General features: G+C 52.5%; 1 protein-coding gene across 3 annotated transcripts in view; it reads right to left on the minus strand.

Annotated features, from left to right (window-relative positions):
- Positions 1-25,948, minus strand: part of ZBTB16 (zinc finger and BTB domain containing 16) — a 178,432-nt gene that overhangs the window by 69,029 nt on the left and 83,455 nt on the right. For all 3 annotated transcript variants that reach the window (XM_072954170.1, XM_072954168.1, XM_031670494.2), the window contains exon 3: positions 18,150-18,247. In XM_072954170.1, coding sequence (XP_072810271.1) covers positions 18,150-18,247 — 98 coding nt within the window. The remainder of the gene's footprint in view (positions 1-18,149; positions 18,248-25,948) is intronic.

Genomic DNA, 25,948 nt, shown 5'->3' on the forward strand with positions numbered 1-25,948 from the left:
CGCCAGGAAGCCACACCTCAGCCCTTCCAGACATCCCTCCGGGCTGCCGGGAAGGGGAAGGATTCAGTCACTGTCAAGCCTGTCCCTGGCTTTGATGTCGAAAGATTTCCGCTCAGGTGCCCCCCAGCTACACCAAGAACAGAAGCAGTCTAACCTCCCCGAGCCTCGGTTTCCCCACCTGCTGAACAGGTAACGATACATCCCTCGGATCCTACAAGTGGGACTTTAGAAGTGGCACAACTCCAGGGAGCACCGCTCAATCAAAAACGCGGCCGCAAGCTTGTTCGGAGTTTTTAAGGAGATGATGCATATGACGATGCCCAGCCACAGGAACGGGCGCGCTTGGCAACTGCATCCTGACTCTCCCCTTCCCAGGATGCTAGGGGTCCGGCAAGGGCTGCCCTGCAGTGAGAAGCAATGACACTGCCGCTGCTCCTGTGAGAATATTGATAACTAACACTTATTGGGCACTTACTATAAAATAAATGCCATGTTAACTACTTGACATGCCACGTACCGTTTAACTCTCCCATCAGCTCTAAGATTGTCCCCATTTTAAAGAGGTGAACACCGAGGTTTGTAAAGCTTAGTTCACTGGTCCAAGGGCTCATAGCCGGTACGTGTAAAGAAAAAGAAACAAACTCAGGATGGCAGCGTGGAAATCCATCTAATCATCAGGGCCTTCGAGTTTGACTTTATACATATAAACAGTGAAAGGGTAAGAAGTTCACATGAAGGGGAGGAGAGAAAGGTCCCAGAGGCAACGGGCTCGACACCTCTGCTGTTCTCCACGCTCCGGTTCACCCCCGGACGTAGGGGATCTTTCCCACCAGCCTGAAGGCCATACCCTCTTCTCTAAACACTTCCCTCTGAAGAACCACCCTCCCTTCTTGGCCCAGGAATGTACCACCACTGTCCATCAGACAGGGCCTGGACTGGGGCCAGCAGCGCCAGAGTCAAGATCTGCCTCTGCTGTGGACTGTGGTGTAGTCCAGAATCCCGAGTGACTCGGCATCCACTTCTCCACCTGCAAAATGGACATCGTGTTAGGTGTTAAGAGCTACCTAAAGCTGACAGGGGAAGGAATGAGTTCAAGACATGAAGACATGTAGGGCCTGACAGAAGAAAAGGTACCACCGAACTTCTAGACTGACTTACAGCTAAAACCACAACTGGGGACAGCCCTCCACGACTGGCTCCCTTCCTGGGCATTCTTCTTCTGGCTTCTAAGCAAGCAAGCCAGTCTATCATAAAAGACAATCAATTGTATTCACTTAAAATAGAAAAATGGCCCCTCACATTGATGAATGACAGCAAAGTACGAAGAACAAAATTGACAAGGTTTCCTTGGTTGGCCCTCGGTTAACCAGAAAGTCCCCCTCGTGCCCCTTTCCCGGGCAGCCTCGTTGATCCAGGCGCCACCGAGCAGATGCTCACCCTTGGCTCCGAGGTCTCTCCCCTTCCCCAGCTCTCTCTGCACGTGCCTCTTATCATCCGCCCTTTATTCACTGCCCAAATTGGGTCCTTCCCCCCCAAGAACAGCAGGTAATCCAATTAGTTTGGGGCTGAATATGTAGATTTTAGGCCAAAGTGTTCACCCTAGATAGACTTCAATGTCATCAGTTACTTTAAATTCACTAATACACACACACACACACACACACACCTGCGGGGTTCTTCAAACCAAGTCAGAAGCAACCAACCCACAGCTCCCACTGTCACTCTATTCTTGATGACAGCTGGGAAAGAGGCCCGTCACCTGGCTCGCCCGTCACAACAGCCACGACCCCATCTCGGGCCAGGGGACCCTGGAGTCTTCTGCCCCTCCACCTCCCTCAGGCCCCTCAGTGGCACCTCGAGGCTGCCAGTCTCTCCAGGCCTGCGGTGGCTTTCAGAAAACAGAGCATTTCTATTTTTAGCACTTCTCAGCCTAATAATACTCCCCAACCCCCTTTCAGCTTAATCACTTTATTGAGGACAAGAAGCAGGCTCTCCAGCCCGGGTGCTTCTGATGTTAGGAAGTAGTAAAATGTTCCAACTGGTTAAAAATGACACTCATTGGCTTGCCTTTGGTGTTTCTGAAACCTTAATTGTGGCTCAGGCTGTGGATCTAAAGAAGCTTGCAGGTTTCAGAGTCTTTCTTCCCTTACCCCCCGCACCATAATTGAGGTGTTACATTACAGCAACGGCACTGACGTCTGCAGGCTCAAAATTCAGAAGCCTGAAGCCTCCACACTTTTCAAAACAGAAATTTTGCCTGTCACACTTCATGCCCGTTCTTAGCATGAACCATCACCCCAACGTGCCCCCCAACCAAGAAAAAAATAAAAGAACTCGGCTTTTCTGGCTGACCTCATGCAAAAGGTCCAGGTGGGGTACCTTTTTCCTGTGTTAAGAATTACTAAAGTGCGTCTGACAATGCAAATGACATCAACTTGCTGCCGGAGAACAGGAGGGTTCGTGTGGTGTCATTAGACGACCTGAGAATTTGGTGAGGGCAGAACACAGTCTGCCGGCAGCTCTTCTCCACGCACCTTTGAGAATGTGATTTTCAAAGCTTTGGGGCCAGTTTTGCAAGTGTGCAAGTCTGCCATGGAGCTAGGAGCTGGGAGAGGCAGGCAGCCTGGAGAGGCACTGGAAATCATTTTGCCTCCGAGATGAAGACCCGAGGTTTCGGAGGCAGGGAGACCTGAATTCACATCCCACCTCTGCTTCTTATTCCCTGGTGATCCTGAGCCAGGAAACTCAGTTTCCTCATCCATAAGGTGGGCATAATAATAGGGGTGGTCACAGGGGTCTGGTGGGGATGACATGCGGTGACGGAGTCAAGTGTCTGGCACAGGACTGGTCAGTGTCAGCCTCTGTTACAACTGTCTGGTCTTCTCCCTTCTGCTCTGGGCGCCCTTTGAGACGAAGCGTTTGGTCTTTGTCTCTCCGGCCTCGCACAGCCACCAAATAAGGAACGTAGCACAAGAATGGCTCACCAGAGCCAGTGGCCCATGGTCTCAGAGATCTTGGACATGAGGGAGGGAGCTTCTGTGAATTCAAAGCAGTGGATGGAGGCTGCCCCAAAACAGAAGCTCTGAGGGACGACTTCTCAGGTGTCCTTCAGCCAAGCTAGCCACAGCCGGATCCGAGGCCGGCAAACTCCCCGGGATGGGCTCCGTCACCTGCCTGGCCAGCTCCCTCCTTTCCTCCTTCCCTCCTTAGGCAAGGCGCTCAAAGCACCTTCATCAACTTCCTGCTCTTCGGAAGGGAGAGGCAGAATGCCTCATTAACTTTCCTAGCTAATTTTACAATTTAACCAAACACCACATTCCTGTCTCGATGCAGCCAGCCTCTGACTGGGACACATTTATATGTGAGATGGAGACAGAAGACGGTCCAGGCCCAAGACTGAAGGCAGAGTTGTGCCAACTGAAGTAGGAGATGGAGAACAGAAAGAAGTGATGGGCTGTGTACTTTTTAAAAAAAAAAAAAAAACAGCTCTACGTATGCTCGCCGAGCAGGATTCTAGGCTGTGCCGGGCTGAGAAGTGAGGGCAGAAAGCCCCACAGGGCTTGCGGTGTCAGAAAGATGGAGCGCTCGGGGGGGGGGGGGAGGCTGGGGGCTGTACCTGGAAGCACAGTTACACACTGTCCTCCGAGGGGCATGATTCAATGCAGGTGGGCAGCGGGCCAGAGGCCGGGCAGGGCCGCCCAGAGGACAAGGTTGGCTTGGCAAGGCCCCAGGACCCCTGCCAAAGGGCGCTGAAAAGTCCTTCCAGGCTACTTCGTCCGGGGCCTGCGGGTGGCAGGTTCAGGCCCCCGACCTCCTGATTATGACTCTGGCTGGAGGTGCGGTGCCAGAGAGGGCAGCGTGTCGAAAAAAGTTTTACCATAAAGAATCCTCTGGGACAGAAAAGACCCTCTTTATGCCCACCCAGGACAGAGAGACCCCAGTTGAGACAGAGGATGTGATTCGGGCCTCGTTCTCTGCGGTCAGGCCTGCTCTCAGCACACATGTCAGCAGTGAAGGTGCTGGCTTGAGCATCTCCTTGCTCCCTGGTCAGCGGTCCTTGAACTTCCAATGTCTGCACCCATCCCTCTCCATCCTATACTCCAGAGCGTCTGACTATGGACCCCAAATCCCAATCAACGTAAAACTGGCCCATCAGGGTTCTCCCAGATGTGCTGGGTCGTTCGCATCAGGCCCCAGCCAAGGGACCACGTGATCGGGCCGTTCAGGCAGAAATCCCCCGTGGGGCGGCAGCTTCCCAAAGAGCCAGTCTCTGGGCCTTTGTCTCCCCTGGGCTCATCTTAATGAAGAAATAAAAGGAGGAGGATTCCGGCAAATCAGAAGTTTCATGGAGTTCTCTCCTTACCTGGAGTTACCTTGTTACTGAAAACGACCATGGCCTTGCATAATTACTCCAGCAAAATGCTGCTGCAGCCGCCAATGAGCTCCCAGAGCTCAATTAGCTGGTAATAGTCAGTGAGAGCCACCGAGGTTTAATCCGACTGCCCCAGAAGACTTCTTATCCCAACTACTTAATGAAAAGTTTAGAACTTACTTTTTTTTTTCCTTTTCCCTGGCAAGTGAAAGAATTCCAACCAACGTAGGATGGGGTGGGGGGAGGGAGGGAGCATGTTAACTACCAGGGAGAAATCGAGAAGAGATGTCTTTGTCAGGTTGCATCCTGGAGAGGGAGCTCCCACCTCCACGTTCAGGAGACGCACGATGGGGACTTCAGGGCTGGCCTGAGTAGGAGGAGGGCGGGGCCCCCGGGGCCTGGGTCCAAGAACCCCTCCCCCATTCCCCATGGCCTCCAGGGCAGCCAAGACTCCGTCCTCAGCCCCACCAGGTGCAGCTCTTGAAGCTCTGTGTTCTCAGCCTGGGCTTCATGGAGCCTGGGCACTTCATGACATATTTTAGAGTTTATCCAGCCTGGCATGAGAAACAGAGACTGCTCTGGATCTGCATCCAATCTGAAACCCCGCTTTCACATGTGTGTTTGCTTTGTGGACACCTCAAAACGGAGGGCCCACCTGAAGTCCCAGCTTTTAATATTTAATGCAGTATTTTTCAACCTCCAGCCCAAGAAGGGTCATAACATCCTTAGAACTCTGAGGATTCTCCAGTCTGAGAAACTGGGCTTTAAGCCCCTTCAAGGAGGAGGAGGGGAATGGGATAGGGGGGCACAGGAAGAGACACCTGCCAGGATGGCTCTTGCTCATGGTAGTTCTTGCTTCCTCTTGTCCAGCTAAGCTGGTCCACTGCCCACCATGAAGCCCCACGTGAACATTCCAGCAGGAAAGAGCCCATCAAAACCCCAGGAGCCTCCTTTCTGAAGCCCATCCTCATCGCCCTGGTCCTCAGGAGTTTCTCCCTCCTGTAAGCTGCCACACTCATCCTTTTTCCCCTTTGTGGGGATGGGGGCACACCCCACCTTGCTGGGGGCCGACGGCGCCATCCTCTCAGCCAGACCGAAAGCCCCACGCAGGCAAGCCACCCCTCCATCTGCCCTGCCAGGCTTTGCATGACACTGGCCTGCAGCTGATAATGGCGAACTGACGAACTCATTCATGAAAGATTTTCTCCCCAAAGAAAGCCGCACCTAGTGACCCAGAACAGCCACCGAGGTTTCTCTGCTGCCCCAGCCTTCACTGCCTGGCTCCCATTTGGTTGATGTTTGGGTCCCCAGAGAAGGCTCCAGCACCCTCAGCGCGCGCCTGGGGAAGATGAGGTTGTTGGAGAACAGACAGCGTGAGCCTTGTGTCAAGTGGTTTAGCTTCACTGGACAGAATCCAAAAGATCAGGGAGGCCATGATCTTCCCGCCGCATCTCACTGCAAGACACTGAGGTTTGGGGAGTTGGTGACACCCCAAGTGGTCACAGCCCTCACATTTCTGGATGCAGCACTGGTCAGCTGCCTCTTTCCCTCCTGATTCAGCACCACAGAGCAGAGGGCCTCCCCCTCCGGGAGCAGAGTGCCCGGCTGGGTCCCCATGCGGGAGGAACCACAGGCAGCTCTCTGGTCCTACCCCTCCTCTCTGTGTGGGACAGCGGTGGGGAGTAAGAATGGGGAAACGACACAGCCAAGCTCTCACCTGGGTGGGAGGGCCAAGGACTCGCCCACAGACCCTCCAGTAACACCCTCAGAACCACCCCACGCCCAGCCCTGCAAGGCGACGGAGCAATGGCCAAAATGGCAGTTACAGCTGAACACACGTGACTCCGAGCAAGAAGCTCATAAGCCACACACCTGCTCCGGGTGACCCAGGTGCAAGGCCCCGAGCAGTAGCCAATTACCCATCCTACCCCCACGACCCCTGGGGACAGAGCCTGATTGGCTTTCCCCGTCTCAGCCCCTCAGTTGCTGAGACACCGGTTAGCATCATAAACAGACAGGAAGCCTTTGGGCCAGTACCGCAGTGTGAGCTTCTAGAAAAGTCAGGGTGTGGAGGGCAGGGAGCCCTGGCTATGAATCCACTCCTGGCTGTGGGACTTTACACAAATTACTTCCACTCTTTAAGCCTCAGTGTTCCCACCTGCAAAATGGAACCAGCATAACTATACTCCAAGGGCAGCGTGAGGTAAGTGAGTTCAGACACACAGCATGCCATGCACGGTGCCAGGCATCCAATAAATGTAGTGATTTCTCTCCCCTTCCCTCAGCCTGGCCACATAGCTGAAGCCATTTCTTTATTCAGCAGTGTTTACTGAGAGCCCGATGTGTCAGGGTGTCGGGGTGCGACGGAGTCCACCACCAATGAGGTCCTGCCTCGGTTCCTGTCTTCCCGTCTGGACCGCTGACCCCCTGGGCCGGAGCGATGGAGGGCAGCGCTCCGGGGCTGTTCCCCACCAGGTGCCTAGCCACATACTCGACCGCTCACCCATGAGTTCATTCCCCAAACAGCTGAGTTAGAACCACCTTGCAGGTCACTCTGCTAGGAAGTATGGGAGACACAGAAATAAATCACATGTTCTGAAGAAGCTTTGAGACTAGTAGGCGAAAAGGCATGGGCAGATAAATGGCTGTGACACAAAAAAGGCGACAGGTGCCGTAAGAGGGGCTAGATAAATGGCTACGAGCAATCAGATGGGGGGCGGCCTCTGGTCCTGCCCAGACAGATGCCTCCCATGGCTGAGCCGGCCGACTTTCAAAAGAGAAGAGAAAAGGCATCAGTTGCCCGGCTGGCACCGTTCCTAGCACAGGAAGCAGGCACGATCTATTTAAAACGGCTCGAGGCAGGTTAGAGCCTTTTCTCACAACTCCCCAAACCTCGTGCTTCCCCGAGCTGACTGGCTAGTGGGACAGAACCCATCCTGTCAAAATCCTACGGACCTTTTTTAAAGAAATCATTTAGCTGGTGCTGGGATGATAAAAGAACCCTGTCATTCACAGGGAGGGTCCGGATGGGGAGGGAGGTGGGGCTGGTGGGGGAGAGGAGGAGGGGATGGGAAAAAAAATGGGGGAACGCCCCCCAAATATGGATCAGGGCAACTGGCGAAGGAAATTTATGCATTGTTAGTGGCTTTACTACCCAATTAATTCGGTAATTTCAAAAACAATTTTATTTATGTTCCATTTACCACATCAAAAAGTTAAAAAAAAATCGTACTGATGCTAAAATAATACCTCAAGGCGTCTATTTTTAATCAGTTAAAAAAAAAAAAGGAGGAGGGTTTAAAAAAAAAAAAAGCAGCCCTGGGTTTCTATACAATCTCTCCCGGGCAGACCACCAACCCTCAGAGAGAGAGAGAACTCAGCCAAGCCCTCTCTGAGAGCCTTCCTGGCTGCTGAACACCGAGCTTGTCAAAAAAAACAAATCCATAATGGCCCGAGGCTCCTCTCCAATCTATTTTCTGCTCAGCTGGTTTTAAATGAAGTTATTATGAGTCATTAAAACACCCGCAAGCCAGTGGAAGTCAGCCAATTACAATTTTAAATTTAGCCTGTTCTCTGCCCCATTCTCTTGTTTTCTTCCTTTGCCCACATAATACTGCTGCTGTTTCTTTCTGTCCTCCCCTCCTTTCCCCAAAGTGGAAGAGACAGTTATGAAAATGCAGAGTCTTGCACGGCACGCAGAACCATTCACATGAAAACTCAAGTCATTAAATTAAAAACAAGGCAAAACTTCTGCCCTCCTCCGAAGTCAACCTGTGTCCCACCTCAGCTCCCTGGGTTCCTTGCAAACTCTAGACTCAGCCCTTGAGGTCACGGGGCTATTTTTAAAATGAAGAAGTTCTTGAGTGGGGTCCTGTTGAGAAACGTTTCTATCCATCACCCCAAACCAACGTGTTCGTGGTTGAATCCATGAGGGGGAAACATACCACCAACACTGGAGAATTAATAACAAACAATAAAGTTGAAATTCGAAGGTAACGCAGGCTTTGCAATCAAGCATGAACGTCGGTGCAAGTGACTATGTATGATGAGCTCATTTAGTTTTTAAATCTGCAAGGTAATGGTCTGTGCGCAGCCATTACAGCAAAGGAACAATTTTGAGTATTTCACGTAAATGCTTCTTCTCAATCTCTTTTTCTCACATGCGCACACCCACACACACACCCCCACACACACGTGCGCACACACAGCTGCCCCTCATTTCTGGGAACCTAACTGTAGCTTTCCCATATCTTCCAAGGATTAAGTAGCATCCTTCCCAAAAAATCTATCCAATCCTACTTTCTCCCCCGAACTAATCAATGGATAAGTCTGGAAGCTCAGCAGAATAGACCCCTAGACTTCTAGGTACACTTCTCATCACCTCCAGGACGCCCACCTGCCTGGTTCCTCTCCAAGACACACACACACACACATACACACACACACACATACACACACACACCATGAAAGGACCAGTCAGACACAACTCTGCGGCTCAGGCAGATGCAGCACCTAGGAAAGGGGTGGCTACCATGTTGTTTCCTTGAGAGCCCCGGATGGCCAATGGGGAGGCAGGGTGCTGCCATGTGTGCTGATGTACCTGGTGGCTCTGGGTGAGATGGGACTTAGGGTCCGTCTGGCTCCCAACCAGGCTCACTGAGAAGAGAGAATGAAATACAGAGGCTTCCAGGTCCACAGTGACCACTGGCAGTTTACCGAAGGCAGGAGGGTTTGCCCTGAGCTTTCTAGAATGCAAACCTGAGGCCTACAAACATGGCTGCCCCAAGCTCCGAGCATCCTCAGAGCAGAGGTCACTATCCCAGCCTTAGCCCTGACTCTCCTCACTCAGTTGCTCCAACTGTGGGGGCCTCAATTGGCAGCTCCTCGTGGTGTAAACGAGGCCCCTTCTCCCTTAAGCTAATAAGGCAGAAGCTTCAGCTTCCCCCACCTTATGCCACAGGAGCCCATTCTATGGAAGGGGCTCTGGCATTTGCTATTCATAATCTCTCTTGAGAGAGGGCCCTCCAAACTGTGGAAGCCTCAGGCCCCACCAAACCCAGATGTGCCCCAGAAGTACAGACACTAGTAATAGAGGAGGCCTTTATTTGTCTGCGCCAGGCACTGTGTTGGGCCAGGGACATGTGAGGGTGAACACGCTGCAAGGTGCCCAGTGGGCTCTGTGCTCAGGCGCGTGGTACCAGCCTCTGGAAGCCAAGCACGAGTAAGATGCACTTTTCAACAGCAAAGTCCAATGAGGATCTTGCAAAACCTAACCCTGCTCATCCACTCGCCCGTGCTTGGCTCAACTTAAAGCATCCAGGAACCTAGGAAAGGCAGGAATTGAGCCAGAGAAACCCCACTCTGGTCCCTGAGGGGCAAGAGGCAGTTGCCCACAAGGGTCAGGGTGCTGTGAGCCCTCTTGAGGGATTTGCTCAAGTCCTCCCCAGGTCTTCTGGGCCAGAGCAACATTTTGTTCTCCATCCCAGCCACCACCACCCCGTGTCAAACTCTGAGCTGTGAGAGGGAGACAGAGGGAAAGATATGGCCAACCACGATGGACGGAGACCAAGTCTGACGTAGACGTAAAAAGGAAGACGGAAAATGCACAGGAGCCTTGAGAAAAGGCTGAGGATGCAAAGACAGGGATGAAGAGATGGAGTGAGATGAAAGGAGGCTGGGGGGAAAATGGAAGGAGGGGAGAAAAGCAGAGCTACAAACTAAACACCTGCCACCAGAGAGAGCTCAGAAGACGGCGCTGAGAGGGACGGCTGGCAGAGAGAGCAGTCCCCGTGTGGTATGGTGGCAGCTGGCCTCCCAGGCAAGCGCTGGATGCTGGGACCCAGGCAAAGCCTGGGGTTGGAGCACGAGGGCTGAGGGGAGAAAAAGGCAGCGAAGGACCACCTAGGAATCCTGGCAGGCTGCACGCCTGGGAAGGTGAAAAGACCCTGAAAAGAAGCAAATGGCGTCGCCTTTGGGTGGATCCCACACCAGCATCCTGCCCTACATCCCTATTAGCCATCATCCTCAGACAAAAACAAGAGCCAGCAGAGCAGCCTGGAACTTCCAAGGATGGAAGGAGCAAGGGAGAGGAAAGGAGAGACCATCTGAGAATAAACAGCAGACACACAGGATGTCCCGGCTTCCGTCTCTCAAGGGCCACTCATTTCCTGACAGGAACGTCACCATCTAGCTGGACAGAATCGTGTGGTACAAAAGGGAGTGTCGTGGGGAGAAACCACCCTATTTGGGGGATAGAAAAATCAGAGAAAGAGAGAGAAACAGAGAGAGAAAAAGCAGGTTATTACATAATTTCCACTTTCTTCCCTCCACCCTGAAAGTAATGTTCTATCTGACAAGCTCCTCTCTGAGGGGGGAAGAATGACAAATCCAATCCAAAATCCAACAGCCTGTGTTCTGTTCGGAGAGCACACAGTGTACTGTACAGCCCATAAAACTCCAAACAGCCTCCAGACACTGCCGCAATCGTCCTCCATCAAAACACTTTGTCTTGCATACAAAAATAAGATACAGCGCTGAACAGAATACGAAATCAGCCCATTACAGTACAGGGAGATCGCTACTTAGCAACCAGGGGGTTCTAAAGCCTCGATGCTCTACAGGAAGCAAAATCTGTCGAGCCTGTTGGGCAAATGATAAACATTAGCGGTATTAAAAAACACAAAAGCCATGTAAATGGATAGACATAATGTGGAAACGAATTTATAGAATAAATTGGGACGGGGGGACTTGAGTGGAGGCGGAGAGGCTGGGCGGCAGAGGGGTGGGCACACACACGAGCTTCCCAAACCGCTGCTGAGGCACCATATGGAGAGAGAGACGTGTGTGTTTTGGGGGAGGGTTATGTGAACCCCCTTCTCACACAGGGGCTGTAGGTGAAGGGGTGGGAGGGAAGTGGTGAAAACACTGTTTAATACAATGACCTGCAATGAACTTTCTGAACTTTCTCTGTTCAGCTGGCCCGACGTGAAACCTTTGGGGCCGGAGGACCCAGGCACACAGATCCATGAGCACCGAGGTGGAGAGATGTGGGGGTGGGGGTGGGGTCCTTTATTTGCCCTGGGGCCAGTATTGCTCCCGATGCCATCACAGGACCTGTCACTTGCTGTAAACAACATCCTTGGTTAAAAAAAAAAAAAAACCCGAAAACAAAACCAAAAACACCCCATCTAGGCTGGAAAAATCAGTATATTTCATCAGGTAAAGGGGAAAAATACCCTGGCTGTGAATCAGCAGCGGGGTTTCGGATCCCAGCCAAAACAGGAGCTAAAAGGCAAAACCATATTCTTCTAGTCTCAGTTTAGGCTCTTGAGGCAGAAAGGGAGAAGGGGCGGGGGTGGGGGGCAGTGAGGAAGGGGGAGGAGGTGGGGGGAACAAATGTATTTTTCATCAGCCAGTGTATAATTTATAAACAGCATTAAACAGTTTTTGTTTTCTTTTTCCTCTCTCCCGTGTATGGGCTTGGACAGCAGTCAAGCCTGCATTAATTTCTGCTTTGGGTACAGTGTGTTCTTGGAGGCACATCTGCAAGTGATCATAAACTCTCTGGAATGCTGGCAGAACATCCAGACCTGCCGGCAGGCCAGTGACGACACCACTCTGGGAAAAAGTTCGGGAAGCGGGCCAGATTCAGAGCAGGGAGGGAGAGAGAGAGGAGCGTGTTAGAGAGACAGCCGGGCAAAGTGGCTTCTCTTCCCTCTGCCTGCACCCCCGTCACCCACAAGGACCAAAGGGAAAGCAGTCTCTGAGCCACTCACATCCAATCTTAACCCCAACCCTCGATCGTAAACCCACAACCTCTGCAGGCACATGGAAGGAGACCAAGGACCTGAGGAAGTTTCTCCTTCATGATCTCCTGGTTTTGCTCTGATGGCAGAAAGCTAACCAGAAGAAGGGGGCGCTGAAATGCCCTAAGGCGAGAGGGAACTCATGGACCCTGGGTTCCCAGCTGCCTGGATAACCCCAATCTCTTGCTCTTAGCAGATCTATAATCTGGGAAAGGGGAGGAGAATGAGAAGAGGAAGCTGTGAAGTACTGAGAAGCCATCTTTGCATCCCAAGATGCCTCTCCAATCACGGGCGTGGGAACCAGCTCATATCTCAGCCTCATAGTCTCAGGGCATAACCCAGCTACCTTGCTGCCCCCACAGTCTCTGTCTTTGGGAAGAAGGACCTGAACCCCCAAAGCTGAGAGTCCCCAAGAGAAAAAGGGAAACAATACAACCCACAGGTCTTTGACATCTCATAATTTTTTTTTTTTATTCCATGAGATTAGGACAGGGAAAGCATCAGAGAACCAATCTGGTTTCTGGCACCACCCCTCCTGCCCTCTTCCCTGCCAGACGATGACCCGGCCCTGGATGATAGAGCCGGCCACACCACGCTGCTGCTGGAATCAGAGAATCTGTCAGCCAAAGACCATGTTCTTTTCTGGTGGCTCTGATGAGGGGGAAGTCTCGTATGGGAGGGGGCTTCTCAATAGTCGTGGCTCACAGTACCTGGAAAAGGGCGAGGGGCAGTGAGGGAGCAGGACAGGACCCCCAAAGAAAGGCTGTGTGCCCCTAAGCAGTGCAAGAGGCTCAGGCCACCCCCTACTCCAGCCACGCCCCCAGGACTGATGGCCAGTCATGCCATTTCTCAAAGGGTCTTACGAATCCTATACTCAAGCCTCATGCCCATCAAAAAGCCCAAGAAGTCCTTTCCATTCCAGAGAGGGGAGAAGTGTCCCTGCCTTATCCAATCTGTCATTGGCTTTTGCAAGCTGGAGGTAAAATGCAGATCATTTTGTTACCTTTGCAATCTTGGCCCCACCTTCCCTTCTAAACCCTGCCCCTTCCCCCATGCCCAGCCTACCCTCTCCAGCTACACTGCACGTCGCCCCAGGGTGGGCTGCCCCACCAGGTCTACCATCCTCTCCAAGGAGCCCCCTTCCTCTTCTGAATTCCTCCTCGAACTCTTTCTTGGCGCTCTGCACATACCACCTTTTATAATCATAACTTTACAGTCAAACGTCTCTCCTACTAGACGCAAGCGCCTGGAGGGCAGGGGTGCTGCCTGTTCTCCGGTGTTAAGTACATAGAGCCTGACACATAATTAGTGCTGGCTCCGAAAGTGAATGACACTCCCAGAATAGAAGCAGGCCACAGAAATGTGCAAGCCTCTGAGTAGCATGCAGCCAAGGCAAAAATAGGGGCAAGCAGTTCTGGGTGTGCTCACTTATAATCCACCAGGACGTGGGGCCGAGCTGTGGGAAATACCACCTAATGGGAAACCTGACATGAGCAAATCGCAGAGCCCACTCGAGTCGTTGGCCGAGTCTGTGGTTTCCGCATGAACATCCCACCCAGAGCTAGGATGTTCTTGTACGTGAGAACAAGGGGTGGCAAAGAGACAGTGGGTCATAGGTGCTCCCACAAGGGATGGGGCATCCAAGGATGGGCAGGAGACTCCAGAGTTACCTGGGGACGCAGAGGGGCTGGAGTCTTCCCCTGCTCACTGCACCAGCCTCCACCCAAGATCCACGCTCCAGAAGCAGCACCTCTGGAAAGCATCCAAGCGGTCAGTCCTTACCCCAGGCCTCTCTCCCAACACTCAAGCCCTCCTGATCCCCGGATCCAGCCCGGAGAACGCAGGGTCTGGACTGATCAATCTGATTAGTTAATCAATTAGCCTATTGTCTGTTAACTTAAACTTATGGTGATCATCAGGGATTACCTCATAAACACTTGCTTAGTTAACACATTCAAACTGAAATAAAAACTTCAATTAAACTGAACATGCACTACTACTGTTCAGGGTCTTAAGGAAGGAAAAAGAAAGAGGGAGAGAAAGAGAAAAAGAAGGAAGTGTCTCTGAGAAGGGCCTCCTACAGGGCAAACTTCTAATTAAACAAATCATCAATTTCAACACCACGAAAACTGATTTCGGAGTAAAACTTTGGTATTCCAGCCACTGAAAGGAAGGCCTCATGGGGTGAGGATCTCAGCCAGGGCTGATCTCCTCGGACAGGGAACCTCGGAGGCGAGGAGGGACGCAACGCAGGAAAGAGGAAAGCGGAGAAGAAAGAGTGAGCAGGAGCGGTTTTATCCTTTCAGAAATCATCTCTCCGCAGAATCCAATGAGGCCTGTTCTCAAGCATCGGAGAAACTCCTTCTTGCTTCCTCCTTCACCCCACCCCTACCAGATGAGAAAAAAAAAATTAATCGTGTATGATGACAAACTTGGCTCAGCACTCACTGTACACACTGTACCCACAGGGCTGGCGCCCGGCCAGGCCTGGCCCCGCGCCAGCGCGACAATAACAAACACGGGCCACGCTCGCCAAGAGGGGGTGGGGCAGCGTGCAAGAGCCCGAGGAAGTCAGCGCCGACGCCTCGCAGCTCCGAGAGGAGGATAAACAGCAGGAGGGAGCCTTGGGAGGGCAGCAACAAGGTTTAAGGGGAGCCAGGAGCATCCCGACCCCGACCCAGAGCCCAGGCTCCCCTCTCCGAGGCCTGCCCCCTTTTTTGAAAACATGGTCCCCTTGGTGGGCTTCTGTAAGGTGGGTCCGGTCTGCAGACCCTCAGGGGCCATTCTTGCTGTCAGCTCCCTGCATGGAGCCTTCAAAACAGAGCAGCAAGAAAATCTTGGGTCATCTAATTAAATGTCTCCTTTAAAACCTCACATATAGTTCTGATCTCGAGCAACCCAGAGGGGAGAAGCCGGAACATGTAAAACCTGACTTCTGCTACTGGAATCCAGGAGAAGGCCTGGCACCACCAGCCTGGCCCTCTGACCCCACCTCCCTGACTCGGCCAGGTCTCTCCCTGGGGACTTGGGACCTTCACTGCTTCACAAACAGTTCCGGAAGGGTTCTAGCCTCACTCAGCCCTTGTTGCTGTTTTATTTTCAAGCCATTCTGGCACAGGGCTGAGAGGTATGTGGGACCTGAGAAAGAAAAAAACAGAAACTAGCAACATCAGAGTTGAAGCAGACTATGTCCAATCTGCAAGGGGGAGTGAAGGCACTGCTGTGACCCGCCATACCTCCCCCATCACCGAACCCTCTTTCACAAGGGCAGTGGCAAGTGAGTTTCAGACAGACAAATCATCTGCACGATCAGACTTTGGGCACAGAGAGGAAAGCCTGGGAAAACAGGCCGCAGCTCCCAAGGCTGCCAGGGTGTCCGTCTGAGACCATGGGACCTTGAAGGCGCATCTCAGCCCCAGGGTGGTGCAAAGTCACTCGTCTTGTCCGAAGTGGGGGCTCTGGGCCCACCTGAATGTGTGTGAGCAGCTCCTCCCTTCCCTGCTGCCCTCTCCAGCCCTACCAACACCGCTGCACTGTGCTGTGATGTGGAGACCTCGGCTAACTCACACTCAGCCAACACGGGCCAGTGGGCCCCTGGCTGCCCTCCAGTGAACCCCTGGGGCACAGTCTAAACACTTCCTATTGCAGGAGACAGCCGGTGGGAGACTGGGGTGTCCTCGAGCTGCCCTGCCTCCCAGGCTGTAGCCATCCTTCCAGCCCGTATCTACAGATGCCAGGCATGTGCCAGGTACTGCACTATGCATCGTGGGGACAGACTTGGTCCCTGAGTAGCTTATTCTGGTCCATGAGGTTCGGAGGCTCAGTGGGTCTACATTTCTCACCCAAGGTCACACGGTAAGAGGTAGATGCCCAGATTCCTAGCCCTGACTCCCATGTAGGGGGAGATAAAGCAAGTCCACAAATACCACAATGCAGAGAAGAAAGATCACACCCAAAGATAGAGAAACACGGAACCCAGAAGGAGGCATGATCGCTTCTGGCCGGAGGCGGGGAATAGTCAAGGATGGTGCTGCGGAAGATCTAGGAAGATTGGCGAAGGGTTAGTCCACGCGGTGGGAAGGGGGTGAACGAAGCCGCAGAGCTCAGAAAGCAAGCTGTGCTGGTCTGTCCTCAGAGCAAACCGACAAGGCCACAAGTCTGGCTAGACTCAAGGAAAGACCACGGAGAAAGGACGCTTACTGGGCCGAGTGTCACAGAAGGCGAGGAAGCTCTAACCACAGGCTGTGTTACCCGCGTCGACGAGTCCAACACCACGTGACTGCAGACCACACGGGGGCCTGGGGCAGGGAGCGAATGAAACGGAAGACCCACACTCTGCGCTTGGGGAGGGCGGCCAGGCTGTGGGCAGACAGCTTATGAAACCCCACACTAAACCCTGAACAACCTACAGAGACGTAAGGGAGCAAGAAGATTTGAGGGGCAAATTATAAAAGAAGGCAAGCAGAGTGCACAGGTCCCAAGCAGATACGCCTGGACTCGGGACTCCGGGCCAATGAGGGACAGGAGTGGGGATGAGGAGGCCAGTGGAGCCAGATATGAGGGTGGGGGAGGCCCCCAGGGTAGGAGGAATGGAGCACGAAGACATGGGGACACAGCAAGGCAGACAGCCGCCTGATGTAGCCCAATCCCTGGATCTGGAAGTGGGAAGAATGGGAAGTGAGGAGGAGTTAGGGCACTTTATGAAGGGCCCTGAAGGCCAGGAAGAGAGACAGCATCCCACGCAGAGCAGAGCCACAGGTGCTCAACAGCAAGGCAGAGGCGAGCGACCAAACAGCCTCTCCATCACTTTACAGGAGATGGATGCGGTGCGGACAGACGGCAAACAGCCAGACTGTCCCCGACAGGGGTGCAGTGATGGGAGCACACCCCACGACAACTTCAGAACTGGGGGGAATGGAGGAAGGTGGAAGCAGAAGCAACCGACATTTATTAAACATCAACTGTGTAGGTGCCTTTAACATACATTCTGTTACCTAAATATATGAATTAGCAACACCTGCCCTTTACAGATGCAGAAACAGGGGTTCGGAAGACAGATCTGCCCGAGGTCACAGAGTTAGCACGTATCACAGGCAAGACGTGAGCCTTCATCTGCCCCACCCCAAAGTCCACACTCGTTTCACCAACGCTGAACCACCACCTGCCTGGAGGGCCACGTGCTGGAGGTAATACGGGCAGGAACAACAGGCGCTGACAGTGGACTGGCTGGGGGAGAGCGCGATCAAATAAGGAGACAGCCCTCTCCTCCCCCCCGAAACGTGACTCCGAGGTTGAAAGGCAGGGCATTAGAGGGGTGGGCATTATTAGCCCTGGCAGGGAAGTGTAGCGGCTTCTACAAATGAACCCCGGCAACCCCTTGGCCTCAAAGCAGCAGCAGCAGACCTGGCGTGTCCTTCCCTCCACCGCGAACACCTGGGCCCGCTGCATGTCAGTGCCTCTCCCCTTTCCACGCCTCATGGGACAGAGAAGCTTTGCCCAAACACAAGCAGAAATGCCAGCAGCCGCGCAGTCGACCCCACTAGAATTGGATAAAATTAACTTGCAAGAGACAGCACGCTGTAACTAGCTTTGTGTTCCAACCTTTCTATATCTATTTAATTAAAGGCTCCTGTATAATGTGAACCCAATAGTCAGATTCATTAGACAGCGAGAACCTAATTCCACAACTGTTCTGCTAATGAAACTGCAGTCTACTTCGGAAGGTGGATCACATGGGGCACTGGGTACCAGTGATGCCCCGGGAAGCCCAGGAGAGCAGGAGGATGGGTTCATCCAGACGGTCACATGGTCCGGATGGACTTTCTGCTCCAGGAACCTGGAGGGAGCATCCACGGGACAAGGTGACCAAGGCCGGGCTGGCAGTGGGGACATCTGTGCTCTGAGTGGGGACGAAGGCGGGCAGGCAGTGGCTGCCTGTGCTCGGAGGGGCCAGTCAGGGCACCCTCGCCTACCTGAATGAGCCAGTAAGTGCATTCTCAGTCGCAAACTATCCAGGAACCGCTTTCCGCAGAGCTCACACCCGTACGTCTTCATCCCACTGTGCAGCTTCCTGTAGGGGAAAGGAAAAGACAGGTTGCTGCTGCTCTGGCTGGACAGAAGGCAGGCCCACCCCTACCTGGGGGCGCTGCAGCCATCCCTCCAGCAGGTGAACGAGAGGAAGGGAGGCTGAGGGCTTGGGAGCTGGAGGTGGGCACGGACGGAGACACATCCCTGGGTCCGCAGACAACCTAAACTGCCCCCTTTCCCCGTGGACAGTTTGCCAAAGAAGAATCTATTCCTGGTCTGATCCAAGGGCCAGAAGAATAGGGCACTTCCTATGCTTCACCTACTGACACACAGATCAAGGGGAAAAAAATATAATCAGATTCAGTTTCAGAGGGAGGGAGGAAGGAAAAAGCAGCAGGACAGGAAGACAGACATGACCCTCACAGTCCAACAGCACAGACCGTACGTGGAGGCCACTGGGCCTCTGCTGGCCTCTCTCACTGCGTTGTGCACATACCTGGCTCCCCGCGGAGACCATTAGACCCAGGGCGGCAGCACCTCTACCATCTTTCTTGCATATCCCGGCTCCCACACAGGGACTGGCACGTGGTAGGCTCTGAATAAGCTTATTAATAAATTGATGCCTCCAGGAACACAAGATGCTCCTCTCTTGGGGCATCTAGATGCTCTTAGAACCGCAGTCACCCCCCCAACACACAGAGCTGTCCCCAAAGGCCCAGCCTTTTTTGTTTTTGTTTTTTCATTCGGAGCATAGTTATTTACAATGTTGTGTTAGTTTCTGGTGTACAGCATAGGGATTCAGCCACATTTATTTTTTCATATTCTTTTTCACTGTAGGTTATTACAAGCTATTGAATATAGTGCCCTGTGCAACACCATAAGACCTGGTTGTTTTATCCACTTTATATACAGTAGTTCGTGTTTGCTAATTCCAGACTTCTAATTTCTCTCTCCACCCCTCATCCCTTTTCCCCTTGGTAACCAACAGTCTGTTTTCAGTTTGTGATATCATGTGACATTGTCCATCTGACTTATCACTTAGCATGATAACCTCTAGGTCCATCCATGTTGCTGCGAATGGCATTATTTCATTCTTTTTTATGGCTGAGTAGTATTCCTGTGTGTGTGTGTGTGTGTGTGTGTGTGTGTGTGTGTGTGTGTGTGTGTGTGTTTACACACCACAACTTCTTTATCCAGTCATCTGCTGATGGACATTTAGTTTGCTCCCATGTCTTGGCTATTGTAAACAGTGCTGCTATGAACACGGGGGTGCATGTACATTTTTAAGTTAGCGTTTTCCCCAGATATATGCCCAGGAGTGGGATTGCTGGATCATATGGTAAGTCTATTTTTAGTTCTTTAAGGAATCTCTATACTGTTTTCCACAGTGACTTCACCAAATTACATTCCTCCCAACAGTGTAGGAGGGTTCCCTTTTCCCCACACCCTCTCCAGCATTCACTGTTTGTGGACTTTTGAGTGACGGCCACCCTGACTGCTGTGAGGTGATACCTCACTGTAGTTCTGATTCGCGTTTCTCTGATAATGAGCGATACTGAGCATCTTTTCCCGCGCGATGGCCCAGCTTTTCAAGTGTCTTCCCTCTTCTTCTTGCCAGAGATCGCGCCCTGACAGAAAGGAAGGTCTGAGGAAACCGGGTAACGTCATTCTATAAATGGATGGCAGGAGTAGCCTTGCTTGACTTTGCAGAGTACTTGCATGCCTGTTACCTGGTTTTACCATCACAGCAATTCTGTGAGGTGAACCTGGCACACGTGACCACCCCAGGAAGACAGAGGCCCTGGTACCCACTGGCACAGGCCCAGCCTACAGCAGTGTTCTGATCCCAGCTCCTAACCTGGGGCCTTTCCCCCCAGACCGCAATGCTCAGAAGCCCGCAACAGAGCTGGTGGGATGCAGAGAAGCAGGTGGCTAGTTGCGGGGTCAGGTGGTCTGTGAGCAGCCCGGCTGAGACTCTGAGCTTTGGGCTGGCATGGGGGCCGTCTGGCCCGGAACTCTGAGTCTCCTCCCACCCACACTCCTGTTCTCAGGCCTTTACGTGCCTCTGCCGGATACAGGATCCACCCCCACCCTGTCTCTGTGCCTTGCCCGCTGCCTCCACAGAGGCCTCAGCCAGCCAGAGGCAGGAGCTGAGGGCGGTGGGGCCGGCAGGTGGGCACACAAGGCCCCTTAGAGACACCAACCCATTGCGATCAGGATGTGGATGTGTTGAGACCACAGTAAAAGGCTGGAGAGCTGCCGCACTGCTATCAGATAAATGCAGGTGGGGAGGGGGGGATTACACACGCGAGTCAGCAGCGCCCAGATCACAACTAAACCAAGCCACCCACTGCCACCACCTTCCAAATCCCATGAGAAACCACGTGGGCCCCGGGCCAGCCTCTTCTGTGACATAGCCTATGGGCCACATTCTAGGGGCTTGAAGACAGCGGACGGGGTAGAGTGTGTGCAGCTTCTGATCCCAATCACACCCAGTCCCCTCCACAGAACTGTTTCTCAATCACAGTTTTGTTTGCTGGCTTTCCCTTTACCCCCTTGCCAAACACAACAAACGATTTCTCAATCACAAGCGCGCACACTGCCCTCATCCATGACACCGTGCACCCCGCCCCCACACTATCTGGTTCCTGGCCCAGGCTGATCCAACCCAATTGAGAAACAGTAACAGTACAGAACATTTTAACTGAACATTCTCAGCTCTAAATATATTTCACAATGCTGGGCCCTGGGACATGTCCTAATAGCATTCCGGGCAAGGCACGTTTTAAAATATGGATCCAGGATTGTGTTTGTGTGTGTGTGTGCACACACAACCGCTGAGTGTACCTATCACTCGCCTGGGCAGGACAGATGTCTGCTGTCCTGAGAGCTGTTCCACGGAGCAGCCGAAGCTCTATTCATGAGTGATTCCACAAGTGAACCCCGTGCACACGTTCATGGTCAGATCAGGTGGATGGCAGCGTATCGGTTCCAGTCTTACTGATTTCCATCCTTTTCTTCACTTGGGATTTTGTAGCTTCCGGGTGCCCACCTCTCAGGGGGTGGCAGTCAGGAAGAAGAGGAGGGCACACCCCCACTGAGATCTGTTTTCCCAAAGGACTCCGGAGCAACCGACCAGTCCTTAGGTGTCAGCAGCCACCACCAGGATAAGCACCCCCACACCCATCCTCGGACTCCCGTCTCTCCCCCTACAGGTTCCAGAGCAAATGAACACTTCCTGCCCTTTTTCTGGTGCGAACGGGTTTGCCTGGCAGCTGACGCCAGTGGCTTTCTTGACCGACTGGATGGCGTGGTGTGTCAGGCGCCATCCTTGCTCTTACCTGCTGCAGAGGTGGGGGCGCAGGGAAGGATGCCAGCAGCCAGATGACCTGACTGATGATATTGGTCCTAACCTGGCCATTAGCTTGCTTTGTAACTGGCCAGATCACACGACCACGCCCTCTCTGCATTTTTTCACCTGTAAAGTGACGGCGTTATATCTAAGATTTTGTTATCTCATGGAGCCAAAATTTTATTCTTCAAAATCTTACCCGTCCTTCTAGCTAGCCTCCAAGGAATTCATCTGAGGGGCACCATTATTCTCTCCGAGCCACATTCCTCCAGTGTGATGTCTCACGATGCCTAGGCAGTCAGGCTAGGACAGCCCACGCCAAAAAAACTGACACCCATTCCCCGAAATCTATTCATTTCAAAACCTTCCAGTTCGGATGATCTGAGCTCCCACCTTCACTCACTTGCAGTTTATATTTCAGTGGAAGAAACTTCCAGAGCTCAAGACCAGCTTTTCTTTGGAACCATTCTGCTGCCACGCATGTCCCAGCCTTCAGAGACATGGGTGTCCTCTCCTGCCCCACCTTTGCGGTAGGAACACTGCCCTGCACTGACCCACTGACTCAGTGTCACGTCCAGGTTCCCAGAGGCGAGTATGGCGTCCCAGTGATCCCACGTGTAGTTTGAGGACAAAGGTCCCGCCTCCCTGAAGGAGAAACCAGGGCAAAGCACACAATGTCCAGAAGAGAAAAAGGGAACAGCTCGCAGGCCTGGAGTTCAGCTGAGCCCAGCGCCCGTTCACCCGTCTCTTCATTATTGTTCAGACACCCCGGGACGGGTGTGAAGAGGTGGACGCTTCTAACTCAAAGGAAAGCGAACTGGCAGAGGGGAATCTGATTGCATTCGAGGGCCACCGGCAGACTCTTTACGGCACTGTCTGCACAACGGCCAACATGGAAATAGAATTCCCAACTGGCTCTGGAGTGAAAAGTACAAATTGGAGGAACTCAGGGTGTGTCACTCTAGACCACAATCCCCGCTCCTCCGCCACCACGGTAGGTCACTGCAAAGCATTTTGATTAAAATGGAAATTCTGTCCACCTCCTCCTTCCTTACACACACACTCATGTTTTCCCAGTCTGGCCCGGCCTTTTCATAAGGTCAGACTGCTCATGGCCATCTGAGGTCATCAGCCTCCCCTGCAATACAGGAAAGGACAGCTGGGGACATCTTTGCACCTTTCTGCATATACTGCCTTGGTTTTCACACTCTTCTCAAAGAAGCAATAGTGCTGAACCCTGTTTTGAAAGTAACCCAGTTCCAGGTGGCCCAAACATCTCCATTCTATACACAGTAGAGGATTCATGCCCCACCTCCCACAGGCTTCAGGTCCCTACCACCTACCTACTCTTGGGGAGCAGGCTCAGGTGCTCCCCCACCCCCAGGGCCACCGCACCACAGCCTACACCTGGCCCGTTGGGTTAAACTCACCCTGAATGCAACAGATTTTCACTTTTGTCCAAAAAGAAACCGAAAAAAAGAGAGAGAGAGAGAACCTCTAACAGGTTTCTAGCTTATTTTGTCAAGAGAACTGAATGATTATGAGAAATCGGAGGTAACAAATATGAACCTTTTAACAAGTAACTGGGGGGAAGAATACATTCCTTCTTGCCAATTCTCAACCACACAGCTCTCACCAGTAAAATCAAACTTGCAAGATACATGCTCATTCAAACCACTTTTGTGCTATTGTGAGTCTGAAAATTCATAAAGGTTCATCTGCTGTAGACTGCAAAGTGTATAATGGCAGAAGCCATGTTTCTTTCTCCTTTTCTTCACAGGGTCTAGTTGAGAAGCGACTGTTTGATGCTGCAAAAGAAATTCCTCTAGCCGAGGGCTCTAGGCACCCCTCTTCTCATTCTAACAGTAGTCCGAGTACGGGAGATGCCTCCAGCCCAGAGCTGGACCCCGTCCTGTGCTCCTGAAGTCCACCCAAGGAAGGCCAATGGCTACACCATAGCCCCATAAAGCCTGAACTTTGGACCAACCTCATCCTCAAAAGGAGCCTTCATCTCCCCAGCAGGCTAGAACACAGCAGCAGAGCAAGTGACAGCAGGGAGAGACCGATGCCAGACTCCATCCTCCCCAGCCTCAGCCTCCAGGGACAGCTGCCCATAGCAGCTGCTCCCTAAGGGGCACCCTCTGTATCTGCTCCCTGCAGGAGAAGCTCGGCCCAACTCCATCCCACCTCCATCCCACCCAGCCGGGGACTAAGAGGGGAATACTAGGAGAAGGGCCAGCCATACTGCTCGCCTGAGAGAGTGGGGTTCGAGGCCCCGCACCACCAATGTTCCATCTCTTCCCAAGTTCCTCTGCCCAGAGACAAATGGCAATGAGAATGGACCAGTGGGCGGGGAAAGTTCAGAGGGGGAATTCTGTTCCAGTAACCCAAGGGCTGCTCTCCCTCCCTCTCCTCCTAGGGAGGCAGAAGTGCCTGACCTGGGAGTTTTGCTGGGCAGACCAGCACTGCAGCCTAGGATCTGTCACAAGGGAAAGTGAGTGGGAGGGAACCCCGTCACTGGACCACTCTCCTCTGAATGAAGAAAGAGACCACGGGAAAGCCATCCTCCAAGGGCTTTCATATGATAACATTTCCCTTGTTCTCAGCCAGGAGTTATGACTCCATACCCTGAATCAACAGTCAGCTCTGGCCAGGGCAGCCCTGAAGGGCCTTGCAACCTAGCCTCTCTACTTGGTCTGAACTGCCCCACGTGCCAAAGTCACTCCAAGGCTTGAACTTCTGCTTTCTGATCTCGTGATCATCAACTTGACCTATGCAGTGCTTCCAGGGATACTCAGAACAGACCAGGATGGGGCAGGATCCTCTTCTCTCAAAAGCCTGCTGCCCCATGGCATCAAGACTGCCCAAGGTCCCCGACGCAGCATGCGCACCCAGCACCAGGCTCAGCCCGCTCCCCTCCTGAGCAGAACCTGTCAGCTGGCCCTGACTTGCTGCCGTGTGTCCCTACACAGACACCGTGTGAGGCGGGTCCCTTCCCAGGCTCTGACAACGCTCTCAGTCTCCAAACGCTCTCAGTGACTCCTAAACCCTGTGGTAAAGAGAGCCTGGCCTGGCCTCACTCACCTCTCTGAGTAGAAACAAAACCAAGAGAGGGAAGAGCTTACCTACTTCAGCAACGGGCTTATCACCCTTCCTCCCCCAGACCGTCAAGTTCACAATGCACTTTCTCTATCCGCTTACCTTCAATTCAAATGACAAGAGGAAGGCGAAACAGTCAGTGACATTCTGGGCTCAAATTTTAAGAGGAAGAGATGAATGAATAGTTTCTAGGCTACCAGAGATTTACCCCCCAAAAGCAACTTCCAGGGAGACGGCAGGGCATTTCCACGTGTGGTCCGGTCTCCTGTACCCTCTCCACATGCCTTTTTATGGGGAAGGAATACTCTGAATATTCCACAGGGACCTCTGGGATACTCAGGGAATGTTCCCTACCTTCTAAGGGTGGTGTGGCATCTTCTCAACGAATGTCTGTCTGCTACCAGCAATGAGTGACATGTTCCAGTCCCCGGGGGTCAACAGTCACACCCAGTGTCATTCTCCTTACGGACTTCCTTAGAGTATCAAGTCCACGATTCTGGACTAAGCCATTTGTAAGTTCTTCAAAAGTCTAAGCTCCTGGAGGACAGGAACCAAGTCTCTATTTCCAGCCCCCAGCCCCTCAGCACAGACGCAGGCAGCCGGAGCACACCCACGGAAAGCTCCTGCTAGTGACAGGCTGCCAACCACAGCAGGACAAAGGGATTCTTGACACGGAAATCCAGCCCTGGGGCTGCCTGGATTCAGACAGGAGGCCTGGTGCCCCCAGGGACAAAAAGGAAGGACAGTTCTAATCTTGGCTAGGGAATGGCTCACGTTCATTCTCTCAAGGCATAAATAAGGAAAATTATCCTTTTACCCACTTTTTTTTTTAATGTTGAGATTAGACAGTCATTTGACAAGCTGTGAATGCTTAGCTGGTATTACCACAAATTACCCTTCCAGCAATAGAGTTCGTTGCTCTCTGACTAGTCAATATTAATAAACATTACCGAATGCTTTTACAACACAATTTATTTTTTAATACAGCTCTTTATGTATGCCATAAAGTAAATATACCAATAAAAGGCAAGGATTTCAAACAACAGATATTTAAAAAGCAACCAAGACCTAACAGAGTGCTAGTTAACACCTTCCAGGCTGCAGAATGGGGGTGGGCTGAAGGGAGTGCCCCTCTGCTGGGAACCCAGGCCCGTGGGCTACGGGAGATGGTGGCCATTCGGTTGTTACAGAGCCTTTCAAAGGGAGGGAGACAGAATACCAAGGAAGGCATGTTTTCTCAAGAGTCTAGATTAGAAGTGTGGAATATTAACCAAAATACTAGGCTAGGGGCGG

The sequence above is a fragment of the Vicugna pacos genome, chromosome 33 (assembly GCF_048564905.1).
Source record: "Vicugna pacos chromosome 33, VicPac4, whole genome shotgun sequence".
NCBI lineage: Eukaryota > Metazoa > Chordata > Mammalia > Artiodactyla > Camelidae > Vicugna > Vicugna pacos.